This window comes from Lithobates pipiens, unplaced genomic scaffold (genome assembly GCF_037356315.1).
Source record: "Lithobates pipiens isolate NorthernLeopardFrog02 unplaced genomic scaffold, aLitPip1_a1.2 Scaffold_28, whole genome shotgun sequence".
NCBI lineage: Eukaryota > Metazoa > Chordata > Amphibia > Anura > Ranidae > Lithobates > Lithobates pipiens.
The window spans coordinates 31,690,159-31,704,489 of record NW_027507789.1 but is presented as its reverse complement, the minus strand read 5'-3'; the positions used below and the strand labels follow the sequence as shown (position 1 = coordinate 31,704,489).

The window sequence follows — 14,331 nt, the reverse complement described above, 5'->3', positions numbered from 1 at the left end:
ATGGGGGGAGGTGGAGAGCACGGGGGGAGGTGGAGAGCTCAGGGGGAGGTGGAGAGCACAGGGGAGAGGTGGAGAGCACAGGAGAGGTGGAGAGCATGGGGGGAGGCAGCGAGCATGGGTGGGAGGCGGAGAGCACAGGGGCAGGTGGAAAACACAGGGGGAAGGGGAGAGGTGGAGAGCACGGGGGAGGTGGAGAGCACAGGGGAGGTGGGGAGCACAGGGGAGAGGTGGAGAGCATGGAGGAGAGGTGGAGAGCACGGGGGAGGTGGAGAGCACACGGGAGAGGTGGAGAGCGTGGGGGAGAGCAGGAGAACACAGGGGAGGGGTGAAGGGCACAACGGTAGTTGGAGATCACGATTGGAGGTGGAGAGCACAAGGGAAAGGTGAAGAGCACGTGAAGGTGGAGAGCACAGGGGAGAGGTGGGAGGTGGAGAGCACAGGGTAGAAGTAGAGAGCACAGGGGGAGATGGAGAGTACAGGGGGGAGAGGGAGGGCACGGGGGAGGTGGAGAGCACTTGGGGAGAGGTGAAAAGCACAGGGGGAGGCAGAGAGCACAGGGGAGAGGTGGTCCTCAGAGAGCCTCCCCCTTAAATCAGGGTCCCCAGAGAGCGGAAGAACTGTTCTTTTTTAGTGCAGGGATTAATTAATTTATAAACTTAGATATGTGCATTTGATTTACATTATGCCTCTATGCTGCTTATTTTTTTCAATAAGCTTAAGAGGCTTATTAATAAGGCAGTAAATGGAACATTCACCAAACACTGTCATTTAAAACACATGAATCTAGAAGATTCACCTGAAATGAATGTCTGGTGAATGTCAGATTCACTGCTTTATTAATATGCCCCTAAGAACTTTATAGTTACACATATTTTCCTGAATGTGCTCTCCCTTGTCTTTCAGTCACCGCAAATCTTGAAGAAAATAGTATAATTGACTACTCTCTTCTAGCCCCTCCACATGTGCAGAAAACCTGTATTGATTTAAATTTGAAGGTAACTCTTCTGTTTAAAGCAAATCTCTTTTTAAATATTTATTTTCTTTATTAATTATGTTTAGTACAAGTATTGTGTTATTTCAGTGCACATTTATGATATTAAAAAACTAAATTATTAAAAGCGAAGAACAGTCCTGAGTTGCCTAACCTCAACCCAACACCTAATTCTAATCCTTTCATAGTTTCATAGTTTCATAGTTAGCAAGGTTGAATAAAGACACCAGTCCACCAAGTTCAACCTGAGTGAGTGTCTACAATTGTCCCTATCCCTGTACACTCACATCGGTCCCTACCCTCAAGAAGCCCACAATCCAAGGTCCCCATTCTTATACTAGGGTCAATTTTGGACAGAAGCCAATTAACCTACCTGCATGTCTTTGGAGTGTGGGAGGAAACCGGAGTACCCGGAGGAAACCCACGCAGGCACAGGAAGAACATGCAAACTCCAGGCAGGTAGTGTCATGGTTGGGATTTGAACCAGCGACCCTTCTTACTGCTAGGTGAGAGTGCTAACCACTACACCACTGTGCTGCCCTGGGTCCTTAACCTCAACCTAACTGTAAATGCCTAAAAAGTAAATGGCTAAAACTCTACTGCAATCTAAACAGTGGTGGCTGGTGTTTTTTTTGTGGGGTCCTGGATTTACCGCATCTAGGTAGGTAGCAAGTGGCAAGCAGCGGCTCCGTGTTCCCTCCTCCATTGGCAGCTTGCAGCGTGCGGCTCCTCCCTGCCTCCTAGGCATCCAAAAGGATCGCCTGTCCTTTTGGCCAATCGGGTGACGGGTGTCAAAAACCACTTCCTGATTGGCTGGGAGCAGGATCAGTGTTACAATAGCGAGTATTCATTCACTGTTTGTTACACATCTGGGTGTATTCTCTGCACCCTGAGCCCACCCTATTTTGAAGCCTATCAGAACAGGGGTCTCAAACTGGTGGTCCTCCAGCAGTTGCGGAACTACAAGTCCCATGAGGCATTGCAAGGCTGACAGTTAGAAGCTTGACTCACACAGGCAGAAGTATGATGGGACTTGTAGTTCCGCAACAGCTGGAGGGCCGCCAGTTTGAGGCCCCTGTATTAGAGCCTCTGGCTCTAATTAGTGCTTCAAAAAACACCCACTCCGCATTGGAATCCATCCATCCGCGGTCCTGAAAGGGGCCGGACACATGGATAGGGGGAGGCGGCAATGGATGGGGGGGTGGTGACCATGTGCTCTTAATGGACGGGCCATCCCTGAATCTAAAGGTTCAATCTTAGTAGAAAGCAGAAACAAGCATTGCACAACAGTCTTTCTTTAAAGGGATTTTTTTTCTTTTTTTTTCGGATGGGGATTTGGTGCTCAACATTATCAAGCATAGAGATAGAATACACGTTTTCCATTATTTTACAGGAGAAACTTGACCTTTCATAATACTTTACGTGAAATGAGCATTACCATTTTAGGGTACTTTTGCTAATGATATAATTAGATGGTTAATGTAGCAATGTTTGTTATTTACCTAAAAACTATTTTCTTGTATACAGGGAACCATCCAACACTCTTGGGCTTTGGTAGAACAAGTTCCCAACACAGCACCTATCACATTACCTGATACAAGTTTGGCTATGGTTTTGGTTGGACTGTCTGAATATTTTTTTAATAATTTAGGAAAGTCTTATTTCTTGTCTGATACTCTCAAACTGACACTCGACCAACAGCAGGTAAGTACAGGAGAACATTATCATAATCAGTATTTAAATAGCTCTAAGCTAGTTTCAGAGCGGCACCTGTCTTCCATGCTCTTCCTTCTCGTCATAAATTGTTGTGTGCCGTAACGGTCTCTGCCCTTCTGCATAATAACATACTAATTGGGTAGAGTGGAAAGCCTATGACCTGAAACCAAGGATCAAACAGACTCTTAAAGTGGTTGTAAACCCTCCCCCACAACTTTGTCAGCATACAAAACCCTAATGAACACTGCCTGTAGATATCTCCTTACTTGCTTAGTATTGTTGTAATCCTTGTGGTTCTGTAGAATGAAGTCACTGAGCATGCCCAGATCTCCCCTGATTTACGGCACACTCTCTATGTGCTTATCTATCTGTTATCAGGACTTCCTACGACACACCACTGAACTCTGCTAATCACTCAGAGCTTCCTCCTACACACCATGTGACCTCACATACAGTCTAAACTTGCCCATTACTGCAGTCTTATCAGCTGAAGCTGATAAGTCTGACAAAGGCAAACAGACATCGGCACAAGTAAATACTATGAAATAAACAAGTAAGCTATGAATAGGGAAGCAGGGTTGTCATAGAAACGTTGGATTGAGAAGGAGGCTTGGTTAACAGTACAGGAAGTGCTCAATGTAAGGGCGGAAATACACTCCACTGTGGACTCAGAAAACAATACTTAAGATGGCGCTGCCTAACCCCTGGAAACAAGTTTTTTTTAAAGTTTCTTTAAACAGTAAGTAATATGTGATTTTGACTGGATTACAGTGGCTATAGTCTGATAATTACTTATTATAATGGACTAAATGAAAAGAAGCATCAGAGTGGGGGAGTTTACTTCCTCTTTAAGTCCTGCTAATATACCTCCACATTATTTATGAACAAGCCATAAAATAAGGAACCCATTATTGCAAGTGTGCATGCCAACACAATTCCTATCATGCCATTTATAAAGTGTCTGCACAAATAAAAACATTAGTTCTACTTTTAGAAAATTGGCTCTGTAACTCAGGACTGTAAAGATAAGTTACGTTTTATTTATTCACACTTTTTTATAACACAAAATTATTTTACTCCAATGCAGAGTCCCCTGAAGTCAAACCAGTCTCCTATATAGAGCCTGGGCCATCACCCAACAGGCACTAAGATAGCCTGGCCAATAGTGTGGTGCAGTAAATGGGTTGCATATCAGGATTCATGGTACCTATGAATATGCAGAGCTGATGTTCAGACAGCATAAAGCATCTGTTATGTCATAGTAGTGGAAGTTAAGGTTTCGCATCAAGTCCACTTTATTATACGGATAAAAACTACACAAAAACAATACTATAAAACATTTTATGCTGCTCTTTTCTATTTCACACAGCACCAGATTGGTGGTAACCCCCACTAGGAATATTTTACAGGTAGAGCTTTAAGTCACCACCATTCATCTAGCTTGGTTCGTCCATCCCTACATTTATTACTATTGAAAACAAGTCTATCCTCACTTTCTAAAGATGTCTCTCTTTGTATTGCAAGATTTATTTTTTCCTCCCACCTCCATCAATTGTATCAGTATTTAAAAAATTGACATTAATTGCCTAGAGTTTGATTGTAACATTAAATCTGCATCTTGGCTGATGATGCTATATTCTCATCATGGCAGCTCAGAAGCTTAGGCTTGTTTTATTACCAGCTAATAAATCAATACTTTGCCCCTCCAAAAAGATGAAGGCGGGTGAAGATGAAAAATAGTGCAAGGCCAAAGCTTTATTGAACTTTCCAAATGAAACAAATGGTCGCAGCCGGACAACTACAAACAAAATGGGACCCCATCATTTTAATTTGGCTCTTGTGACAGAATGAGGATTGCACAGGCTATTTAAGAGGGCTGATTCATGACGTGGTCTCACTAGTGTACACATGCATTGGCATGATACGCATTGTGGCAGAGCCAGGTGTTGTGGTCACGGCATCACTTCTGGTTTCGGATCTGGCACCCATCTAAGAAAGTGCACTGTTGCTGTTTTTTATATACAAGTATCTAGATGTGGTTGGATTGAAGCAACGGGAGCCAATGGTGCCACTGCTGTGTCTCAGCCAATCATGAGGGAGAGTCCCGGATGGCTGAGACACTTGTGGACATCGCTGGACAGAGAGGGGGCTCAGATAAGTATTAGGGGGGCTGAGGGGGCTGCTGCACACAGAAGGCTGTTTATCTTAATGCATAGAATGCATTAAGATAAAAAAAAAACTTCTGACTGTACAACCCCTTTAAGCATAGTACTAATAAAAAGTTTTCTCAGTAGATTCAGGGAAATAGAACATTGTTATTACATCAGAGAAAGATTGATATACTTTTCTAATGCCACAAACAATCAATGCAAAACCCAGGAGTTCTGTCCTTACCATCAGTACCAGACAGGCATTAGACTGACCCCAGAATTTAACATGAGGGCATAGCCCATAAAGCAACATCAATTGCTGGAAAGGTCAAAACCAACAATAAAGTGACAAAACATCACAATGGGCAGGTGGCTGGGCAGCTCTTCTGCTCTCTGGCTCTCCTCAAATCAGTGGGATAAGCCCCAGCATAGCCTTTTTCTAGATCCCAGGGTGCACCCAGTCGTCTCAGGTCTTTGTAGTCAATCATAATGAAGCCACTTAACACCAACAGTGACGCCATGCTTCCACCAGTCAAGATTCCCTTTCCCTAAAAGGGGTTCAAGGGGCCTTCATTATGCTCAATGTCTGAACCTGAACAAGTCAGGTCTGATCTGAGTCACGTCAAAGGCTATGCCAGGGATTGCTTCATTTCCATGCCACCCTCTCTTATCAGGTCTGATTTTTTATTGTCTTTTTTATTTTATAGTTTCCAGATTCTTACTGGCTTAGAACTGGTGACTATGGGTCCATTATACCTAAGGTAGGTGAGTTTTGTCTTCTATGTCTCTACACTAAACATCCATAACTGTTGTTCATTTAGTAATCAACATCTTACTGGCTATTGATATTAATATAAAGTAAAGCGCTTCATCACCAGGATCTGAGAGGCGGAATAGAGGCAGAATATGTGTGTATATGTATACAGTTCCTTGAAAAAGTATTCACAACCCTTGAAATTTTCCACATTTTGTCATGTTACAAACAAAAACTTAAAATTATTTTAAAACAAACAAAAACACTGCGCTATCCAAACAAAAAATTAGAAGCAGCTAACACACTAAATTGGATAATTTCAGTTCAAATAATATGTGTACAAAAAGTGTTGCGCTAAAGAACATGTACAATGTGAAAGTGTACTAATAGTGACTGAATAGCTCACTCATTTATATTTAAAAAATAATACTAAGCATCTAGAATGATATCTAATACCAAGTGAACTGTAAGCAATATCTAATACCAAGTGAACGGTATACAAATAAATAAATATAAACAGAGGATAGAAAGTCCTTTGCTAAAAGATCATAATTGTGCTCGCCCTTGGTGCAAACATGGAGAAGTGTAAATATTCATTCAGTCCATAGAATGTTTGAACAGGAACACTCTGGTGCTGACACCACCACACACAAAAGAAGGATGTGAGCTTACCGACTCCAAATGACCCCGGCGAGCGTACGCTCCAGGGGTCAAATACACTTTTCTGTTATACAGATAGGAAATCCTCAGGTCATGGAAGATGAACTCTCAGTGGTGATGGTTGTTCTACGCTTGTTCCAACTGAATTGGAAACGGAGCCAGTGCTCCCGGAAAAGGTCACACTCCCACTCAAGGAACCATGCGGAATAAGAGAATTGGGCCAAATAGCGTAATTCCGTACAATAAACGAATTTATTAAAATAAATAAATCACACTTACATTTAAGCAGTGAGTTAAGCGCTTCTCAAAAAAAAAGGCAGCAGTAAAGTCCTTCCGACGCGTTTCGTCTCCTTGGACATCGTCTGGGGTGTCACTCTACTGCTGCACCACTTACTTTTATAGTCACAATGATTGAAATCCCCCTCCCAGTGTCACTGCAGGCCACTTCCGGTTTCGGTCCCAAAATGGCCGCCCCGCGTGTGTTTCAAGCCTCCTTCTCAACTACAGGAAGTAAACAAACTCAAGTTGGCAAAGATCTAGTTGTGGACCAGAACATGAAAAATATATAAAAAAAAAAAAGAAAGAGAAGGCTATTGATAAATCAATAACACACATTCTGTGGAAATCATATAGCACTGTTCCTCCTATAAATGATTTCTTAACTTATCTCACAAGATAAAAACGGAAGGGATTGAATCACCAATGGTATGATAACCCGGAAGCGACGCAGGCGTTAGCTCGTCGTCACTTCCGCTTGGTGTGTTCCAAAAATACCAGCACGCTGTGATACAAACCACACATATGGACAGCGTCACAGCGTAGTTTCCACTTCCGGTTTCCCGGAGCGCGCTGTGATACAAACCACATATATGGACAGCGTCACATCCTTCTTCTGTGTGTGGTGGTGTCAGCACCAGGGTGTTCCTGATCAAACATTCTATGGACTGAATTAATATTTCCACTTCTCCATGTTTGCACCAAGGGCGAGCACAATTATGATCTTTTAGCAAAGGACTTTCTATCCTCTGTTTATATTTATTTATTTGTATACCGTTCACTTGGTATTAGATATTGCTTACAGTTCACTTGGTATTAGATATCATTCTAGATGCTTAGTATTATTTTTTAAATATAAATGAGTGAGCTATTCAGTCACTATTAGTACACTTTCACATTGTACATGTTCTTTAGTGCAACATTTTTTGTACACAAACAAAAACTTAAATGTATTTTATTGGGATTTTATGTGATACACCAACACAAAGTGGCACATAAATGTGAAGTGGAAGGAAAATGATAAATGGTTTTCAAATTTTTTTTACAAATATGCAAGTGTTTTTGTGGATGTCTCTACCAGCTTTGCACATCTAGAGAGTGAAATTTTTGTCCATTCTTCTTTGCAAAATACCTCTCTGTCAGATTGGATGGAGAGCGTCTGTGAACAGCAATTTTCAAGTCTTGCCACAGATTCTCAATTGGATTTAGGTTTGAACTTTGACTGGGCCATTCTAACACATGGATATGCATAGGCTTTGATCTAAACCATTCCCTTGTAGTTCTGGCTGTATGTTTAAGGCTGTTGTCCTGGCGGAAGGTGAACCTCTGCCCCAGTCTCAAGTCTTTTGCAGACTCTAACAGGTTTTCTTCTAAGTTTGCCCTGTATTTGGCTCCATCCATCTTCCCATCAACTCTGACCAGCTTCCCTGTCCCTGCTGAAGAAAAGCATCCCCACCACATGATGCTGCCACCACCATATTTCACAGTGAGGATGGTGTGGTCAGGGTGATGTGCAGTGTTAGTTTTTTCCGCCACGCAAATCGTTTTTTTTTAGGCCAAAAAGTCAAATATTAGTATCATCTGACCAGAGCACCTTCTTCCACATGTTTGCTGTGTCCCCCACATGGCTTCTTGCAAACTACAAATGGTACTTCTTATGGTTTTCTTTCAACAAAGCTTTCTTCTTGCCACTCTTCCATAAAGGCCAGATTTGTGGAGAGCATGACTAATAGTTGTCCTGTGGACAGATTCTCCCAACTGAGCTGTGGATCTCTGCAGCTCCTCCAGAGTTACCATGGGCCTCTTAGCGGCTTCTCTTATTAATGCTCTCCTTGCCCGGCCTGTCAGTTTAGGTGGATGGCCATGTTTTGGTAGGATTGCAGTTGTGCCATACTCTTTCCATTTTCGGATTGGACAGTGCTCTGTGAGATGTTCAAAGCTTGGGATATTTTTTTAGAACCTAGCCCCCCGTAAACTTCTCCACAACTTTATCCCTCAACTTTCTGGTGTGTTCCGGGGCTTTCATGATGCTGTTTGTTCACTAAGCTTCTCTAATAAACCCCTGAGGGCTTCACAGAACAACTGTATTTATTCTGAGATTAAATGACACACGGGCGGGCTCTATTTACAAATTAGGTGAATTGTGAAGGCAAATTCCACTACATTTTAGTTAGGGGTATCAGAGTAATGGGGGGTGAATACAAATGCATGCCACACTTATATTTATTGGAAAAAAAGAATGTGAAAACCATTAATCATTTTCCTTCCACAATTATGTGTCACTTTGTGTCTGTCTATAACATAAAATCCCAATAAAATACATTTATATTTTTGGTTGTAACATGACAAAATGTGGACAATTTCATGGGGTGTGAATACTTTTTCAAGGCACTGTATGTCATAGCAGCCAGTATAATGATGTAATTAGGAGGAGCTAGATTTTCAGTGCATTTGATTGGTATAAATACAATACAATACAGCTCTAAGAGAGACACTCTACCATCAGGCCCGTCACACTAACTTTCCCCTGTAACCCTAACACTGACCCTTTCTGTAGACTTTCCTTCCCTTTTGCCCTAATGCAATCCCCACTCCCCTCCTGTAAACCTCTGTGTAACCCTTACATTAACCTTCCTTAAAGAGGAAGTAAACCCTGATGGGTTTACTTCCTCTTTCATTCCCTGCAAAGGCAAAGCATAATGGACTACTATGCATCGCATAGTAGCTCATTATTTGTCACTTACCTGACACAGGAGCCAGTGAAGACACCGCTGTCCCCTGTAGTCCGGCGCATCCATCTTCTCAGTGGGTCTCGATGCTCCGCCGCTGTCATTCGGCGAAGCCAAGATGACGTCACTCCTGCGCATTCGCACGGGAGCCGCCACACGCAGCATATTGCTGTTGACGGGTGCCACACTCAGTGCGCCTGCACGCCGCTGTCTACGGCGCATGCGCCGTAGACAGCGGTGCCTGTCTTTCGACAAATATCTACTAAACCCTGTAGGTTTAGGAGATATTTCTTGGACCTACAGGTAAGCCTTAATCTAGGCTTACCTGTAGGTCAAAGTGTGTTGTAAGGGTTTACAACCACTTTAAAACCCTTTCACAAACTCTCGCTATTATCTTCACACTAACGCCCATTCTCACCTTAACTCTATAACCATCCCTCTATCATTAACACTTTCCCATTGTTAATTTTCAGTGTAGAGGTTCTGCACCTGGGAGAGGTACTCGACCTTAATCCCAGTGGCAGCTGGGATTAAGATAGTAATTCCAGCTGCCAACTTAAGGTAATTGTGAATATTAAATCGCTATTGTCACACAACTGGATTGGCTTAGGGTGCAGTGCTCTGCACCCTGAGCCCACCCTTTTTTAAGCCAATTAGAGCCTTAGGCTCTAATCATGTGCTTCTAAAAAAAACAAAAAACAAAAACCATTGGAATCCATGCGTCTGGCATCCTGCTTGTAGATTAGGGGCCGGGCGCATGGATTGGGGGAGTGGCGCCCCTGTAGCCCATATGGATGGCCGCCACTACCTAAACTCCTCCCCTGTAACCTTCACATTAATAGTATCTGTAACACTAACGCTTACACTAAAACTTGCTGTAACTTCCAATCTATCACTTTATTTACCTAATGTAAACTTGGGGGGGGGGGATTACAGGTTAGGGGCTATAGTTGGAGTGTAGTGGCGGATTTGCAATTACCCGTAAAACTGTTTTGAAGTTCAGCAAAGGGTTCCCTAAGTGAAATAGGTTCCGAGATGTCCACGGAGGTGACATCTGGTGGGTGAGGCTAATGATACACTTTTAATTTAATGAAACATATCTATACTTTTTTTTTTACAGATAAAAGACTATTACCCTGTCTCAGAGGCTATGACGATTACCATAAGAGCCACAAAGCCTCCAGTCATACACCTGACATCCCAGCTGGCCATGGAAATGGAAGGACATATCGAAGGCTTAGTTGTCCTTCCTCATTTCATCCCAAAGCGAATCTATTCTGCCAGTGTGGTAAGTCCTCTCTGTTACAAAGATGAAACTTCTAAGCCCTTGTACACACGGTCAAAGATTCCGACAACCAAATCCATCGGAGTAATTCCGACGGATTAATTCCGGAAGAGGTCCGGAAGTGATGTTGCATACACACGGTCGGGCTAAGTTGTAGGAAAATCTGATTGTACATAACGTGATGACGTTATTTCGTTACGACAGGACTACGTTCAGGCTAGTAGCCAATAGCTTTGATCTAGGAATTTGATCTGAGCATGCGTGGCACTTTGTCCGTTGAAGTAGGCTACACATGATCGGAGTATGTCCGATCGGAGCATTTTGTCTGAAAATTTTACCGGCAAGTTGGAAAAGTTGGTCCGTCGGATATTCCGACTGAAACAGTCCGATGCAGACCACACACAGTCGGAATATCCGACAAGACGGTCCGATAGGAAACATTCCGTCGGAATCTCCGACCGTGTGTACAAGGGCTAAGACCTCTTCAAACCTCTGCTCCAGCTCGCTTGTGCTCACTACTCCGTATCGATTCCTCCCACATATAACTCGCCAAAGATCTGGAGCCACACACATCTTCCAAAGAATAAAGTCAACTTTATTATTCAGAAAAAGCACAGACAATCCTTCCAGGATCCTCCCACTAACATGTTTTCCCCTGACTGAGGGCTAATCATAGAGCAATGATTAGTCCTTATTTGGGGGCGAAACATGAATCTTGGGTGGAGTGTCTGTGCTAAACAATAAAGTTGATTTTACCATTTGGGAGCGGTATACAGCTCCAGATCTTAGCTGCAGTCCTCTCTATTGCTGGACCAGCAATAAATAACTGGGAAAAAGATCACTCATGCTAATTCCAAAACATTTTAGGGACCCCCGAATACAAACATTTTTATAATGTTTCCAAGCCTAAATACTGAAGTTGTATTAATAGCACCATTTTTCCTAATAAATGCAGTTCTGAACATTTTTTTTTTTATATACTGATGTGAGTATATACGTATTTAATACATGTCTGTTGAGCCAGTTTCCATTGTCTTTGAGCCCTTCTTTGAAGTATTGCTAAAGGCAAAAGTTTTATTTATTTTTTTTTTTTTTAATTTGGTCAGGGGTTAGGTCTTTTAGGTGTTTATTGCTGTCTGTGTCGCTATTAGTGAGATTCACTATCTCTAATGGTCCTAATCATCAACATCACTGGGACTGAAAGTGAGGGTAAACATCAAACTTCTGAGTTGTCACCTGAACAGAAATAGACACTAATTTTTTCCAATGACAATTGTCTGTGAGACCTCTGCCTAGCAACACTAGGGTTGTCGGTTCGAATCCCAACCATGACACTCCCTGCCTGGAGTTTGCATGTTCTCCCAAGATACTCCTAATCACCAACATCACTGGGACTTAAAGTGAGGGTAAACATCAAACTTCTGAGTTTTCACCTGAACAGAAATAGATGGTAAATCTTGTAATTTTTTCCAGTGACAACTGTCTGTGAGACCTCTGCCTAGCAACACAAGGGTTGTCGGTTCGAATCCCAACCATGACACTCCCTGCCTGGAGTTTGCATGTTCTACTTGTGCCTATGTGGGTTTCCTCTGGGTACTCCGGTTTCCTCCCACACTTCAAAGACATGCCGGCAAGGTTAATTGATTTCTGTCTAAACTGGCGCTAGTATGTGTATGTATGGATGTGAACCAGGGACCTTAGATTGTAAGCTCCTTGAGGGCAGGGACTGATGAGAATTTAAAATATTTACAGTATATGTAATGAGTTGCGTAAATTGTTGGCGCTACAATAAGTAACTGTAATGATATCAGAACGATGTACTCTCACTTCCTGTTGGGTCCACAGGACAGTAATCGAAGGGAAGCCCCCCTAATAAGAAATAGGTGGTGATGAACAAATAATGTGCTTTTAACCCTCCTCTACTCTATCAAAAAAGATTTTCCTAGATATATTTTAGTAAGATGAGCACTTGCTCCTGTGCGCACTATGGGCATCTGTGCTTTCTTTGAATCCATTGCAGTCAGTCTCCCCTGTGGTTTGGTTGACTGATTATTTAGCAGCTGAATCTGAGACTTTCCGACAGATTGGCCTGTCACAAGAAATAAAAATATCATTGATATACTGAAAAATAGACAAGTAACAAAAATATGTTATGGTAAGGCTCATATAAACAAACTCTGCTTGATTTATGTTAATCTACTTGTTGATATGACCAATAAAAATTGTTATTTGAAAAAAAGATAAAAAACCTTCTGTGTGCAGCAGCCCTCAGCCCCCCTAATACTTACTTGAGGTCCATCTAGATCCAGCGATATTGCAGGAGTGTCTCAGCTGCCTGGGACTCCTCTACTCATTGACTCCCACTGCTGTCAATCAAAGCTTATCAGCCAATAAGGAGAAGAAAGGGGGCGGGGTGGAGCTGAGCCACGGCTCCATGCCTGAATGAACACAGGGAGCCTTGGCTCAGCTCAGGTGCCCCCATAGCAAGCCGCTTGCTGTGGGGGCACTCAACAGGAGGGAAGAGCCAGGAGCACTGAAGAGGGACCCAAGAAGAGGAGGACCAGGGCTGCTCTGAGCAAAATCACTGCAGGTAAGTTTAACATGTTTGTTAATTTAAAAACAAACAAAAAAACAACTGAGACTTTATTATCACTTTAAGCTTAGATATTGGTAATATGTCCTCCCAACTAGTGCTTCTCATATACATATTTATAACACAACATTCAAAGCCATTAAAGGACAGCAGGCTTATATTTAATTCTGGTGCATCTAAAATAGCCCCTTCAATTTTTTTTTCTTCTAGTGTACATTAAAGACAAATAAATGTATGTAAGCAGTTCAGTGTGTATAACAAACATTTTGAGTATATCTAACACATATATCTAAGTACATATACAGTATACATTTTTCCATGATGATGCTGATTGTACAACATTGCCACCTGGAGGTCACAAATTATATACAGTATATATATTTGCATTGTACATTAGAATGAAATATATGTTTATATGAATATATATAATATGTTTAAATAATGACGGCATTAATGATCATGTGAAATCAATTAATGTTTCTATATAAAGGTGTGTAAGTATTGGCTTTGTCATTCTTTAAGAAAATGATGTGCCTAGTGCAAAACACTGAAAACATCAAGTTTGGGTGGGAGACTGCTGGAGGGTGGCAAAGCATGTCAGACTAGAACTAGTTCCTGCTCGCATTTTTAATAAAATAATAATATTATTGTGCATCTCAGTGTGCATTGATGGTGCAATTAATGAGCATTAGCATAGTAATGAAAATTGAAAATAATTTTCAGTATTTCTATATAAGCTAATTTTAATAAAATAATACCTGGTGATCTTTTTATGAGGTCCTTGTTCATGCAATAGCCTGTCACTATATCCGGATTATGGATTGTGTTTCTGGGTTGTCACCCTGTCACATGTTACTTTGATGGAAACTACAATTAGTCCTTTCAGTTGACATAATTTACAATAAAATCTTGGTTTGAGATCATTTTTTTTTTTTTTTGCAAGACAAGCAACATTTTTTCATAAATGTTGTCTTGATATAAAAGCAATGTCTTGATATACAAGTAGCGTCAAGTCACAGCTGAGTATAAAAGAGAAGAGAGGCGCCTCTAAGTGTGGCAACATGGTTAAATTTAATGAAGGTACAACATTTAGCAACTCACATCCTCCCAACTCATCCTCTGCACCGCCATCGACGTCATCCCTTCCACACTGTGCTCCACAAGCTCTTCAAGCTTC

At 41.9% G+C, this 14,331-nt stretch overlaps 1 protein-coding gene across 2 annotated transcripts in view; it reads left to right on the top strand.

Moving 5' to 3' along the window:
• LOC143935281 (bactericidal permeability-increasing protein-like) overlaps nt 1-14,331 on the top strand; it is an 86,476-nt gene that overhangs the window by 47,904 nt on the left and 24,241 nt on the right. For both annotated transcript variants that reach the window (XM_077459028.1, XM_077459029.1), the window contains 4 exons: nt 904-995; nt 2,519-2,695; nt 5,565-5,618; nt 10,397-10,564. In XM_077459028.1, coding sequence (XP_077315154.1) covers nt 904-995; nt 2,519-2,695; nt 5,565-5,618; nt 10,397-10,564 — 491 coding nt within the window. The remainder of the gene's footprint in view (nt 1-903; nt 996-2,518; nt 2,696-5,564; nt 5,619-10,396; nt 10,565-14,331) is intronic.